This window comes from Heliangelus exortis, chromosome 19 (genome assembly GCF_036169615.1).
Source record: "Heliangelus exortis chromosome 19, bHelExo1.hap1, whole genome shotgun sequence".
Classification (NCBI taxonomy): domain Eukaryota; kingdom Metazoa; phylum Chordata; class Aves; order Apodiformes; family Trochilidae; genus Heliangelus; species Heliangelus exortis.
The window spans coordinates 3671401-3686165 of record NC_092440.1 but is presented as its reverse complement, the minus strand read 5'-3'; the positions used below and the strand labels follow the sequence as shown (position 1 = coordinate 3686165).

The 14765-nt window shown below is 51.4% G+C and overlaps 1 protein-coding gene across 2 annotated transcripts in view; it reads left to right on the top strand.

Annotated features, from left to right (window-relative positions):
• The first annotated feature begins 661 nt into the window (after positions 1–661).
• MSI1 (musashi RNA binding protein 1) overlaps positions 662–14765 on the top strand; it is a 30218-nt gene continuing 16114 nt past the window's right edge. For both annotated transcript variants that reach the window (XM_071763737.1, XM_071763735.1), the window contains exons 1-6: positions 662–795; positions 1050–1090; positions 1222–1303; positions 1417–1501; positions 6125–6166; positions 7877–7969. In XM_071763737.1, coding sequence (XP_071619838.1) covers positions 737–795; positions 1050–1090; positions 1222–1303; positions 1417–1501; positions 6125–6166; positions 7877–7969 — 402 coding nt within the window. In that variant the 5' untranslated portion in view covers positions 662–736. The remainder of the gene's footprint in view (positions 796–1049; positions 1091–1221; positions 1304–1416; positions 1502–6124; positions 6167–7876; positions 7970–14765) is intronic.

Here is a 14765-nt window from a genome sequence, read left to right as displayed (position 1 = left end):
GCGTTCTGCCGGGGCTCCAACGCTCTGCCCAGCAGCAGCTTTGCTCGGGGCCCGCCGGGCAGGGCAGCAGCGAGGCCGGGGCGGCCCCTGACCCCCCCCATAGTCCCCGCGGGGGCAGGGAGGTACCGGGGCTCCGGGGAGGCCCCTCGGGTGCAGTCGCCGGAGTTCCCCGCTGTCCGGCTGGGGTACCGGGGCGAAGAGGTCCCGCCCTGGAAGCGCCCTCGGCCGAGAGGGCGGCAGCGAGGGCCGGTCCCAGGCCCTCCCTGCGCCGGCTTTAACCCACCCGGTGCCGGCGCCCGCTCGGCGATGGCGAGACCCCAGGCGGGGGCCCGGGCCGGGGTCTCCGGGTTCCGCCGCGGCGATCCCGAGCGCAGCGGGTCAGGCCGAGCCCCGCCGCCCTTTGTCCGCCGCCCTTTGTCCGCCGCCTCGGGGCAGGTGCGGGCGGCGCGGCCGGGCACAAAGCGGCCGCGGGGTCCCCCAACGCGGTCCAGGCGCGGCTCCCGGCGCTCGGCCCCGACGCCGCCGGCGCATTTTATGCGCAGGGCGGCCGGCGGGCCGGCGGGGGTGGGAGGAGCCGGGCAGGTTGTGCCCGCCGGGCCCTCCTCCCTCGCTCCCTCCCCGCCCGGCGGAGAGGGGTCGGGGGAGGGGGCAGCATGGCCTGTCCGTCCGGCCCCTTTTCGAGCGCTCATCTGCCCCGGGAGTGCGGCGCCGCTCCTCGCAGGGAGAAGAGGTCCGAATGGAGACAGACGGCAGCCAGCCCGGCCTCGCCTCCCCGGACTCTCCGCACGACCCCTGGTACCTCCGCGGCGGCCGCCCCCACCGCCCCCCCATCCCCTCAGGTCCCGGTCCCAGCCCCAGCCCCGGCCGCCCCTTCCCCTCGGCCCCGGCCGTCCGGCCCGGGCAGGCGCGGCGGTGGCGGCGGCGGTGCCGCTGCCAACATGGCCGATCCGCGCCCTCCCCTCCCCGCCCGGCCCCTCCGCCGCCACCCCCGCGGGGCGCCTCGGCCCCCCGGCGTGGCCCCGCTCACGGTTCTCTCCTTCCTCCCGCAGCAAAATGTTCATCGGGGGACTGAGCTGGCAGACCACGCAAGGTGAGCGCCGCGGCGGCCCCGCACCTGCCGCCGGGGCCGGGGGTGGCGGGGCCGGGGCCGGGGCCGAGCCCCGGCGGGGGCGGCGGGGCCGGGCCGGGCTGGGACACCCACGGTGGGCGCTGTGCTTGCAGAGGGCTTGCGGGAGTACTTCAGCCAGTTCGGCGAGGTGAAGGAGTGCCTGGTGATGCGGGACCCGCTGACAAAGAGATCCAGGTGAGAGGCCGGGCCCGCGCCTCCCTTCGCCCCTGCCGCGGCCCGGCCGCCACTTTAACCAACTTTCTCTCTTCTCTCCGCATCCCCTCTTCTGCCCGGGCTGCGGGGCTCAGGGGCTTCGGGTTCGTCACGTTCATGGACCAGGCTGGCGTCGACAAGGTCCTGGCCCAATCCAGACATGAACTGGACTCCAAAACGGTGAGATGACTTCTCTCATCTCAGGGGTGCGTTTGCCGGCGGAGCGGCTGTGCTCGGCGCAGCTGTCGATTGCAGTGTTTGATTTCCAGTTAGAGATTGTAAACTATCGATTCCTGATAGGGATCGATCAGCCCCTTCTCAGCCCCAGCATGGAGCCTATCTGCGGCCCGAGCTAGCAGGGTCACTGTCGACCCGGGGCCGATATTCTGCTGATCTTGGTGATGGTTTTCCTCCCACCCATTGGTTGTAAGACCCCTCCCAGGATTGACCGTGGCCCTCTCGGAGGTGGGACACCTGAGCGCTTTTGGGGTGAGGATTCACACCAGGAAACAGATGCAGCTGCATTTGGGGACATGGGAGCCACCTCTTCCCTCCCCCACCTCCCCCCTGAATATTGCCCAGCACCCAGGTCCACCCTCCCCCAGCCATGGTGGCCTGTGCCCTCCCCTCAGCAGAGGGGCTTCATGCTGCACGCCCCACAGGCTCTTCTGTGGTTCCCCCAGGCGTTTTTCTAACGGTCATGGAGGTTCGAGACTTTATTGTCTCCTAGCGTGGCCAGTGCCCGCCCATGGGGGCCACCACCGGCCTCTTGGAGCAGCCGTAGTTCTGGCCCTTGTTCTGCATGCAAGGGATGATGAGGAGCCCCGGTTGAGCCCACAGAAAGATTTCAGTGGCTCCCTGGGTTGGTGTTGTATCGTGCCTGGTCCTGCCTTGCAAATCTGTGACGCTTGGGAGATGTGCAGGCTGTTTCAGGGGGTGGGGGTGAGGTATCTGAGTGGGAGGTCCCTTCTCTTTAGTTTTAGTGACTTGCCTTCCCCTGAATTCCTTTTCCTTATTGCTGCCCCCGGGGTGAAGGTGAGGGTAGGGATGGGGGAGTGGTGGGGACCGAAAAGGGGTGGCATGGTGAGGGGAGAGGTTCTGGCTCTGGGCACAGACAGCTGAGAGCTCCAAATGCACAACTTTATTCCTTTCAGCGCATGGCTCAGGCGTCCTAGCCCTCATCTTGGCAGAAGGGAGAGGGCGGAAGAGTGAGACCCCCATTCTTAGGGTTTACAGCATGAGTTTCAGTGAGATTTATGTCTGTTCCTGTTTAACTGCCTGGATCGCTCCCTTTGATGTGCACAGGTCCTTCCTCCCCACGGGAGCTCCCGGTTAAACCTACCCCAGCCTTCCTGGCTGAGGCTGGGTCCCCAGGACTCCTACAGCCCTCCTCTTTTCAGGAGTGATGTAAAGAGAGTTTTGCTCTGGGAGAGGATTGTGATACACTCTGAGGATCTTGGTCTTTCTTTTTTTCTTTCTTTCTTTTTTTTTAATTTTTAAATTTTTTTATTGGTCTGGGTAAACATGGTGGTCTGCTCAGCTAGTCCCGTTATGAGTCTGTGGGCTGTCTTAGACCCTTCCTGGAAAGGCAAGTGATGGATCTCTGTTGTAGCACTAATCCTGGAAGTGTTTTGAGGCTACAAGCAAGCTGAAACCCAGGGTCTCCCTTCTTCTCCTGAACCTGGCTGCCTCCTGTGTGAAGCCTCTTCGCAGCCTCCCGTGCAGCCCAGGAGGGACAGACAGCCAGGCAGGCGCTGCAGGAGAACAGAAGGGCCTCGTGGTGCAGGGCTCATGGGGACTGTCCAGCCTTTGAAACTCCCAGCTGCATCTGCTCCCCTCACCCTGTGCAGCAGAGAGAATGGTGGTAGTTTTGCCAGGGCCCTTCCTTTGTTAGGAAGGTGAATCCTCTCCCCCTTTTCTTTGTATTTTTTATTTAGTGTGGTTGTCAGCTGGGTCAAATGTTTTGGGGTGTTTTGCTTGGTAGTTGTTGGGTGAGAGGTTGGTCTTGTGGTGCCACATGGGGCCTCCTTATGGCTTTTCCCTGCTGAGCCTAAAGGCTCTGCTGTGACTCATGGATTAAATGACACAAACTCATCTGAATCCTAATTTAGGGGTTTATGAAACTTCACAGGAAAAGGCCTAGTGTCCTGAAAGGACACCCTTCTTTCGAGGCTTCATGTTTCGTAGCAAGCTGCACTTCATAGGCAGTGTCTGCTCAACTTGTTGCTTCATTGTTTTCTGATTCTTCCTACCCTAACAAGGGCTGTTGGCCTGATTCTCCAGGGAAACCTTGTGCTTTTCAGACTCCTCTTTGTTTGTAGGCTAGATAGCAGCAGCCTACAGGGTTATTTATGGAAATGCTTGATATGAGAATTGGCTTTGCAGTCTCAAGGTAAAAGATTTGTGTGGCTCTGTAAACCTGCAGCTGGCTGCTGCCTTGAAGGGCCGGCTTGGTGGTGCTGGGTTGCCCTGTTGTTTCTTTGTTGCTGTTACTGACTTTTTGCTGGGTTTGTCTTTTGCGGAGGAGGGAGAGATGTGCCTTTTCGGGCAGCGCTGAGTAACAGAGCAGAGGGAGCCATGGAGGTGAGATCAGTGAAGGTCTTGAGGTCTCACTGGTCCTTCCCTACCCTCCTCCTGCTTTGGGGGGCACCAATCCCAGCTGGGTTAATGCAGGAGTGACATGACTTGTGCTACTGAATGGTGCTGTAGGTGGTCTGAAGAGCATTACTGAGGAGCCTGGCAGGCCCACTGGTTCACCTGCAACATCAGTGGGATTCCTCTTTCCCAAAGTCTTGTGGGGTGAAGTGGAAGCAGTTTGTGCTCAAGTGATTTCTGCTCACTACAGCCTGGTCCTGGAGGTTTTATTTTTTGGATACAATCTGAGCAGTTCTGAATGCTCTTACTCTTAGCAGATTTCTATCTAGGTTTGTAAAAAGGATCCCTTACGTCAGTAGGTGACACTGAAACACAACTCCTCCAGGGTTTTAACAACAGAAATAGGGAATAAGGTACCAGCACTTTTGCTTTAATTAGGACTCCAGCCGCTGAGGAGCAGTCCAGTTTGAGTAACTTGAGTCCAGCACTGAACTTGCTCCCCTCCATGTGTTCCCAGGGCTGCCCCTGCAGTCGGTTGCCCTGGCCTCCCTCTACCTGCAACAATAGCTGGTTGTGCAGAAGAATTTGTGAAATGACTGCCTGCTCCCTCCAGCCAGGAGGACGTGTTATCTCTGCCCAGTTGATCACACTCAGGGTAATGAGAAAATGAGGCCGAGCTTAGCATTGCTGGGTATGAAAGCATCTTCTTGGCAGGAGCTGAATGACACTGGCTGAGAAGTAAAAGACAGTAGATTATTGTTTTTGCTTATTATCTGCCATCAACCTCCTGGTCTCCTGCCGTCCCCTGTCCTCAGAATTCGCTGTGGGTGTCTGCACCAGCCAGGAAGCGGTGAAGGGGGTGTGTGTGGGGAGGGGAGGGACGGTTCCGATGCCCCTGGGAGGCACTGGAGGGTATGCTAATCTGCTGGTTTGGAGGCTGGGGAGGGAGGTTTATTTTTGAGTTTATTTGTGCTCTTCACTTTTGCCTCTGTTTACTTACGTGCTGAGTTTATTTATGTTGTAGGCTGTGAGTCAGGATGGAGGTGGGGAAGGCAGGGAGAGGAGCTGGTGGAAGGGTGCAGGGAGCGGTGGGGTTATGTGACAAGTGAAAGGATGCGGGATGGGAGGGCAGCCAGGCTGGAAAGCTGAACAAAGCAGTGAGGAGAGCTGGAGAAACACAGCTTCCTTTTGGGCTGTTTGAGCTGCTGGGACAACACTGCAGGCTGCCCTCTCAGCTGCAGCCTGTCCAAGTGCAGGGATGAGCCAGACCTGCCTTTACCACAGGTCTTTGTAAGCTGATTTGTAGGTCTGGATCATCCCTGATGTGATGTAACTTTACAGGAGCTGCTGTAAAAATAGGCTGTAAAGGGAAGAGATGGTGGCTGAGGAGGAGAGGAGGCTTCATGGGTGTTTGGCTTGCAGCTGCGTTAGTGTTGTCCCAGCTTTTGTGGTGGTGTGAGGCCAGTGCAGGCACACGTGCTCTTCCGTGCTGAGCCCAGCAGAACGCTGGGCACCTGGATGGTGGCACAGGGACCAGCAGCTCTGGCCAGCAGCAGGTTTATAGAGGAGCTGAACAGGCACAATGGGCCTGCAGAGGGGAGTCATTGCCTCATTGTGTGCAGTGCAGCTGGGGAGAAGGGCAACACTCTGCCCTGCAGCCACAGCCTCAGCAGCCTTGGGGGGCTTTGGACTCCCTGGTTAAATTTCTGCCATCTTGACTGCTTCTTTATTTCTTCACTGTGTATTCTGTGGGATGAAATATTTGGCTTTTTGTGTGCTACCTGTTTTCTGCCTGTTACTACCCAGGTGAGCTCTGTCCTTGTAGGTAGAGTGAAGGGGGAGAGCGAAAAGGCAAAAGAAAGCACTTCTAATGTGAGGCTGGTGACGCAGGGCACCCAGGGGCAGGCTGAGCAGGAGGGTGCAACCCAGGATTAATCCCAGCATGTGATGGGCTCTCAGGGGCGTATGGCCAGCGCTCAGCTGGAGATGGACCACTGCATGCTGGGACTTGTAGTCTCCCTGGATTTCACCTTACTGAGGAGGAAAGATGTCTGCAGCCAGCTTCGTTTTATGCACCTCAGGTAGATTCTTTGGGTTTTTAGCAAGGTGCCACATGGGCAGAGGCAGATGCATGCATGGAGAAAACCCTGTATTTGTAAATAGGCAGCATAAAGCGTGTTCACCTCTTCTTCCTCACATCTCTTTCAGATTGATCCGAAGGTAGCATTCCCCCGCCGAGCACAGCCCAAGGTAAGCACTGTGGCCAGCACTTGCCACTCCAAAGGGTGAAATTTCTGTTTGGGAATCTAGTCCCTCCGTGCAAGGTTGCCAGTGTACACAAGAGTCACGCCCGGGGGTTTGCTCAGGACTCTCTTGGAGAAGGAGCTGCTGTGCTGCAGCTCAGTGTGCTGTGCTGGGGTATGCTCTGGCTGGGCGTGCAGTGCAGTGCCAGGGGGTTGTGTGGCACTGGAGGAATTGGGATGTCCCTCGGTTGTGCCTTAGAATGCACCAGTTTGAGCTGGTGCAGTAAGTGCTGCCCAGAGTGAACCCAGTCCTTTCAAGGCTGCAGACAGTGCCTAGAAGTTTCAGGCTGAAGAAAATACAGAACAGCTCTGTGCTGCAATGTGATACAGGTGGAAAGAGGGTGGTGTGTATAAATGGGTGTATGGCAGAGATGGGAAGAAGGATTTTATTTTGTGAAGCGTCCTTGTGTACCTCAAAACTGGAAAAGGCAGGAGGAATTTGGTGTTGGACTACAAGAGGCTCTGGCACTGCAATGTGTGGTTGCAGGAACTTTTTCCAGTTGTGCAGCTAGAAACTTTTAACTGAGGATCTAGCAGTGGGCTGGAGATTGCCTTTAAACTTTGGGTCTCCCTTTAACTTTGCTCTTGAATGGGAGTTCTAAAAGTCAGAATCCAAGAGTTCACTCCAAGGGCTGTCAGGGGAAAAAGAGCTGGGTAGAAGCAGTGTTGAGAAGCACAGAGGGAAGAGGAGGCTGGTGCTGGGAGGGAAGTGAGGGGGATCAGGCACTGAGAACAATTGGTGAGCAGGTATCCCGAGTAACTGGAGCCAGGAAGCACATGGTAGGAATTGGGTTAATTCCATTAAGCAGTTTGGTGACAGAAGGTGCTTTAGTGTTAGAACGGGCTGCTGTCCAAGCCAGGGAATTGCTGCGGATTAGCCCTATGCTCCTTGGGGTAATTAGGACCATGTGTTCCTCTGAGAGCAAGGGTGTAGCCAAGCAGCTAAGGGGAGGATGCAGCTGGAGAGCTGGTTCAAAGGATGTTGGTGTGCCTCAAGCCTGGCAGCCATGGCCCCTCTCAGGGTAGTTAGTTTTCCTTCTTGTCCCAGTTGCATGAGTGACAAGTGGCACAGGGATCTTCTCTTTGCCTTCTTGCAAAGGCAGAAGAGATTTAACTGGGACTTGATTGAACTTCACTTAAGGGGCTGGGGAATGGGTGCAAAACAAGTCTTGTTCCATGCAAGACTGGATGGTTTGCAATTTGTGAGTTATGAGGGTGAAGCCTGGGAAGCTTACTTGTGCTGGCAGGCTCCTACCCTTCTTTCTCCTCTGGGAAGCAGAGCAGGCATCTCTGGGGGAGCCTGGAGGAGGCTCACTGTGCTGAGTGGCAGAGCTGGAGGGCTGGGGAGGGGACAGTTATGGCCCATGTCTTCAGGGCAGTGTGAAGATGCCAAGCAGGCTGGTGAGGGGAGAGGCTGGTTACCTGCTCTCTGATGGAGGATGTGGTGGCTGGGAGCTGGCAAGCATGATGGGACATGAGTGTGCCTTGGGGTCCAGAGTGGGACAGACCTGCTGGCTGTGTTTGGCTAATGGACCTCAAAAAGGTGCAGCAAAGGGGCAGGCACTTCCCAGCAGCAGAGGGGCTCAGTGGCCTTTTGAGTCTCATTCTCTGCTTGCTCTGGGTTTATTCGATGAATTCCTGTCCTTCCCTTTTCCAGATGGTGACCCGAACAAAGAAGATATTTGTGGGTGGTCTGTCCGTGAACACTACTGTGGAGGATGTGAAACAATATTTCGAGCAGTTTGGGAAGGTAAGGCTCTTGAGTGGAGTTGGATCAAAGCTGTTGCTTCTGGAGCAAAATGGAGTTTTCTGAACTTCTGTGGAGGCGGGATTAGGAGCTTGTGAGTCTTTTTGTGCAGTTAAGTAGATTGATTGAAGGTCAGTTACAGATGCTGGGTGGCTGTAATGGCTTTGTGGGTGCTACAGGCAGTGCCATCCTGCCCTGTGATGGTTTGAAGCAGAGTTTGTGCTTTTGTCTGGAGTTGGTAGGACCTAGGCAAAGGGAAATGGTTTTCCAGTTTTTCTGTGTCCAAAGGCCTCTTGTGGCCTGCAGGTATTTGGTTTTTTGAAACTCTGGAGGAAGGTCTGTAGATTCTCCTGACAGAGCAGCTGCAGTATCAAACCTGTGATTTTTGGTCTGTTTGTAACTCTAAGCTTTGTAATTGATGTTTTGGTAATCCTTTTTTAAAACTAAGCCTTTTGGTCCTGAAACTTCTGCTGAGTGTCAGGCAAGTGGTGATGTTTTTGGATGTTTGAAGGTACTACAGCTGTCCCTTGTGGTGGTCTGGTTCTTCTGTGCCAGCTAGTGGCTCAGGAAAGGGTGGGCTTCTGTGAGTGGAAGTCACTTGTACTGTGGTCTGTGAAAGCCAGGTGTGCAAACTGCAAGTTGGGACAGAACTGGAGGAGAGAAGTGGGCTCAGTCTTGGCCTTTAAGTCCTCTGTTAGGAGGCTCTGAGCATCCCAGGAGCAATTGCTGTCGTATTAGATTTTTAATGGGATTAGAAACTGAAGGGGATCAGTCTATCCAAATGCTGAACATGGTCACCTCTGGGGGAAAGCAGTATCACTGTTTCACTGTTGTTTGATGATGTTGTGCATGGGTTTGCTGCTTGGGTCAGGCAGTGTTGGATTCTGTAGCTCTTGGGACCTTTCTGCCTGGCTGTGGAGGCAGAACACCATTTGCTGGATGGTAATCTGGCCAGGATGTTGCTGGTAGCATCATGGATGTGGAGGAAAGTATCACAGAAACTGCAGAGTGTGAGGGATGAAGGCTTTGCTATTAATTTTCCTCTGAAAGATCCTGCAAAATGGTGATGTTATCTTATGACATGTTAATAGGTGAGAGGAAAGGAATTTTATAACCAGTTCTGCTGTATTGTTGGAACCTTTGGGGCAGAAAGTTTGGAACAGTGTTTGCTCAGTGTCTTTGTTCAGCTTCTGAAACCAAATCTGCACGTCCTGCAAAGTGGGACGGACTCCTTTGTATTTCTGGTCAGTCCTAAGAGACAGTGGCAATAGCAAAAGTGGTCAGATGTCCCCATGTTTGCTTGTTGGTAGCTCTGTGTGGTTTTATTTTCTATTAGAAATCAGCAAACTCTGGTGTGTCCCCAAGAGCTTTTACATGGTGTCACTCACTGAAGGTGTCACCAGGTAAGGTGGTGTTGTCTGTGTGTGTAGTCTGAAGGTTGTTGGCTTGACTTGCGTGTGCATCTGTGCTGCTGATGGATGCATTTGATAGGAAAACAAAATATCTTGTGTGTAATTCCCTTTTAATCTTAACCTCTGATAACTTGAAGCAGAAGCATGCCATGTAGCACGCTGTTTACAAGCAGTTACAGTTACTCAGTTACTCTAGTTTGAGAAGTACTTTGCAGTTCATTTGGGGTGTTATGGCTGTTATGTTCCTCCTATTTAATGGTCATGTGCTGAAAGGTGTCCTGATGTCAGGAGACTGGCAAGGACTGGTTGTGTCAGGTTGTTTTCTTAGTACTGGGCAGAAGGGAGAGTTCTGCATAGCTCAGTGCGATTAATTTCTGAAGAGCCAGCATCCCAGACAACATCCAGCATGAGGCCAAAGCAGCTGGCCTCTTGGCTCTGGGGAGTTCTCATGGGGAGAGGTCAGGGCTGGTCAGATTGATTCTCTGGTTTTGGGGCAGTTTTCTGACTCATTTGGGCCATTTCATCTCCTCACAGCTCTTGTATAAAGCATCTCTCCCAGCTTGTAACCATCCTCACTAAGGATCCTCACTTAGCTCACATGAATTATGAGCTAAGCCTCACATAATTCACTGAAGGGCAGAACTTTCCTGAGAAACTCTCTCTGGTCTGTAATTCCATATGGCTGATGCTCTGGATCAGTGGGAAAGTGCTTTAGAGGAAAAACCTTCATGGCCTGGCTCTGGGGTGCTGAGCTCTGAATGCACCGCTCTGTGGTTTCTAGGGCTATGAAGAGTCTACTGTCTTCAGTTTCAGGTGTGACTCATGGAGAGCATGATTTTGGTACACGAGCTCTTTTGGTGTTTGTTTAGGGCCTCTTAGCTTTCAGGTCTCCTAGGATCACTTCTTCAGAGGTGCTCTTGGCACCTGACTCTGGTCTTCCATCTCCTTGATTTATGGCATCTTTAAGTGAGAGGTGGTGAAGCTTCAGTTCTGTTATCATCTTCTTGAAATGTCTCTCTGAAAAAAATCTTCTCTAAGTCATATGGGCCAATACCTTTTCTGGAATTGAATTGGGAATTATTAGGAATGCCCTTTTAAAGCATTTCCTTGGAGAACTTACCCTCTGAGGAAATGATTTTGTCTGTGTCCCTCTTTTTTACTGAGTAGCCCCACATTTTTCTCCTGCCTGTCCATGGAGGCACGGAAACACTTTGGCTCTTGAGAGGGGAGAGTGGAGCACAAATCATCCTGCCTTGATTCCTCAAGATCAAGGTACCAGGTTCCCAAGGGTGATCTTTTAGTCAATCTTTGAGAATCCAGTGGTGAGCTCAGTTTGGATCTCAGCTTCAGGAAGATCATCCTCTGCTTCTGAGGACTACATACTGCTGAATGGGTTTTGCATGAAGGTTATCTTCAAGGTAACCCTCAAGCAGAAAGCCTAAGAGTGTGTTAGATTTGCCACTGCTTTAGGCCTTTAAATTAAGATGGATGCTTTTTGAAAAATATGTTTTAGTCCAGACAGAAAGCACACACATGCTGTAGGAATTACGAGAGGAAGTGCCCTGGCCTGCAGTACAGACAAGGTCAAATTAGATTATCAGAATGTTCTCTGGTCCAAATCCGTGAACTGCAGCTCTCAAGTCTACCAAGGAACCTAACACTGGTGCATCTTGGGTCAGAAACAACACACCTCCTGTGTCCACTAGCAGGAAAAGAATGGAAGTTTGATTGGGCTGGAGATGTTTTCCCATTTCATAAAGTAAAATTTCCAAATCTGATTTTCCCACTTTGGCATTTCCACTTTCTCTCCTGTTTTGTTTTGTTTTGTTTTTGCTTTCCTTGCTGTGTTCAAAACCTTCTCTCAGCTTTGTAGAAGTGATGAAAAATGAAAATGTGTGAGGAGGAAATCCATAAAGGAAGAAAGGGAGAGGCTGGCACCCCAGTTCTTTATATCAAAATACTTGGTTTTAACAGGCACGAAAGGTGGAGGATCCCAAGTACAGTTTGAGTTAGTGTGAGTTTCTCTGATTCAAAGAAGGATCACTTTTTTTTTTCCTTCCAAACTGTGAATGAAAAATATGGGCTGCTGTTTTCCTGAAGAAGAAAATACAAAGGTTTTTGGGTTTGGTTTTTTTTTCAGTAGAGTGAGAGAGGCTGAGAAGTGCTCTCAAGCTGGCTATGGTTTGTCAAGTGCAGCTGCTGGGGCTTTGAACATAGTGAGATCTCTAGGAAACAATTCTGGTCCAAAACTCTAATATCTCAGAGATGAAAGCTAAGGCCATGGACATGCTTTCTGAAGATTATTTTTTTAACTGTAGGACAGAAGTCCTGGAAAGAATTGGATTCACAGTATATGTAGCCAAGTGTTTTGGCTTAAGTTGGATTGAGCTGGAGATCTTTACACTGCACAGGGAAGTATTTTAACAGCCTCTCTTGATTCAGGCTACCGCCCTCACTGAAACCTGAAACAGAGAGGAGGAAGATATCTTGCACCTACCACCCTCAGGCATAGCTAGTCCTCTGTCTAGCTCAACATATATGAGGATGCCTCAGAGGAGCTCGAGTGCCAGCTTCCTCCTTTTCTGCTTCAACCTGTGGGAACATGTTGTTCTGTGTCATTTTTTGGGGGGAAAAGGGGTTGTCCGTCATAGTAATTTCTTTGGACCATTGGGTTACTAATCTTGTAAGCATGGTTATTTGTTTAAAATAACATCTGAAAAAATTCAGATCATCTTTCAGGAGTTGCTCTGATAAGGTTTTGTGGTAGAGAAAGTCAAATAAATTGTGAGATAGGAGGCTCAGAACAAATGAGGTCTTCTTGTCATGGAGCTTATCTAGGCTGTGAAATCTTTACCCCAGGATGCTGTTGCTAAAATTTGCATAGGCTTTACAAAGATTGGGCAAATGATTGGAAGGCCTTTTAAATACACAGACACCCCTGTGAGTTCAGGAAATCCCCCAGCCACAAGTGGCTGGAAGATGATGCAGTATTCTGGGGTCTATTGAAATATCCTTGCCTTGTCTTCTAAAGGTGTCTGTTGTTGGGTTGGTGTCCTGGGGGGTGTTGGGTAAGGTGGACCTCTACTCTTAACTTGGTGCAGCCAGTCTTCTCCTTGGCATTAGGAGAGATGTTGGTCCTTTCAGAAATGCAGTGGTACTGGAAGGAATAGGTGACTGGATCCAATTTAGGTGTTTGAACTCATGGTTTCCTTGTTGATTTTGCATTTGGTGAAGTGGAAGTGCAAGAAATTTATTCACAGTGACGTCTTTGCATGACTCACTAATAAGTTGTGGCTCCAAGGGTGCTTTAAAAGTGTTTAAAAACAGTCTGTGTCTCCCTGGGCCTGCAGGTGATCTGCATACATGGATCAGTTGGACACAAAAGCTCATCCTCTCTGTGAAGCACATCATATCCAGAGAGATCTGCTCTGTAAACGTATTGTGGAAGCAAAGAAGAAAAAAAGATGCGCTGAGGTCCAAGGACGGTTCTGACCTTTAGGCTTCTGTGTAATAATCAGTCCAAATTCTGTACTGTTTGCCTCAGACAGGTTCCAAGTTCTCACTTGGACAATGACTAGTCCTGTTCTGACCAAGAGAAAACCCCTACATGTGAGGGGATGGATTTGTGAGGGTTTGTGTGTCTGTCACAAATTGCATATTCATGTACACCTGCTAGGAAAATGGTGTGGTTGACTTGGGTATATGAAATGAGTTTTCTCTGCTGACTAATTTGAGTCAATGATAGAAACTGATGAGGAATTTTGTTAAAGGAAGGCTTGTTCCTGTGCTTACAGTGGGCATGATTTCCCTCACTTTGGATCGGGAGAATGTTAATTAATACTTAATCTGCTGCTCTCTGGAAATTTCAGGGATCAAAGCTACTTGTCGACCTGCTGTGGATTTCCAAACTGGGTTTTGGATTTTCTTCCGCAGATCAGAGGGCAATTTATGCAAATTCTGACAAGTAACATGGTTGCTGTGAACAGATGGGGAGGGGAGGAGAAGGGGAATCTGATCACCTCTCTTGCAGCAGTAGGCAGTTTGGCTTGTGGTAACAATGCCTCTGGAACAAAGGGTTCTCTGTGCTCCGCATCTGGTAGGCAGATAGCCAAAAATGCTGTAGCAGTAGTGGTCATTCAGGTCTTCAGTGGTTCATTTGATATTTGCCAGGTGCCCGCAGTGCAAGAGCAGGCAGGGACACCTGGACAGGCTGCCCTGTTCACCTGTGGCACGGAGTGGGCTCTGTCCCTTGGCTGAGTCTCACTCCCAGAGTTTTAGAATGGCCCTGTGGAGCAGGGTGAGAAGGGTCCTGGAGCCATGTGGTGGGTGCAGCTCACCTGGAGCCTAGCCCTGGGTCTGCATCCTCCTCCTCAGAATCGTCCTGTTCTGTTTGAGCATCTAGGAGACCTCACAGGGTTGCTAATGCCCTCTCCTGACAGGATGGCTGACTAGTTTCTAGATTGCTTGGTTTATCTTTCCCATGTTGAAGCCATCTCAGCAGCTATTCTTCTGCCTGATTTTTTTACAAATATGGTGCCATGGTTCATTTCAGCTGAGCCATCTCTAGTTGCTGCTCAAGTCTCTGCAAAGCCTTCATTTGAATACTTACAACTTTCTTCAAAGTAGAAGCCCATGTAGAAGTGCGCCCAATACTTCTCATCAAACTTATGTGGGAAACGTTATTTTTTTTAATCTTCACGAGGCTGTCATTGGCTTTCTCCTTTGCAGACACCCATGACTGTCCCAGGAAGATTGAAAGATTTTAGAGTGGGACTAAGCCACTGAAAAAAACAATCAGACCTTTTGGCCTGATTTGGATGCAGCATTCCTTTTTGGTATGAAATGCCTCCTATTTGTGCACTTGAATACTTTGGCTAGGCTGAGGGCTGCTTTGGCAGGGAGTCTCTCTCTGAAACCTGTGACTGTCACTTTCTCTTCCTGTCACTACCACACTGCTCCCATCAAAACCAGGTGCTGGTCTGAGAAGGACTTGTCTCCTCCTCTTGGGAAGGTGCTGCCTTCCTGCAAGAGGTCTCAGAAGTGGCAGCTCCAGATCCATGGAGAAGAGCTTCCTCCCCAGAGACAAATATTTTTTCACTTTCTGAATGTGCTACATCTACTGAGCCTAAGCCTTGATCTTTCTTCTACTCTCATTTGGTTTTCCAAAGCAAGAGAGATGGTGGAGACTATTGAGAGGAGGTGATGTTGAACAGCTTGGGTTTAAAGGTGAGGGTGGGGGTACCCAAACTACCAAGTACCTGCCAATGTAGTGGTCTCCTGTGGTAGAGTTCCTGGGGAAGGAAACACCTATAGCACAAGAGTGCCTGTCCTGGGACCCTTTTTCCCTTAAAGTTTCTGACCCCCATGGTTAAACATGGGGAGAGACA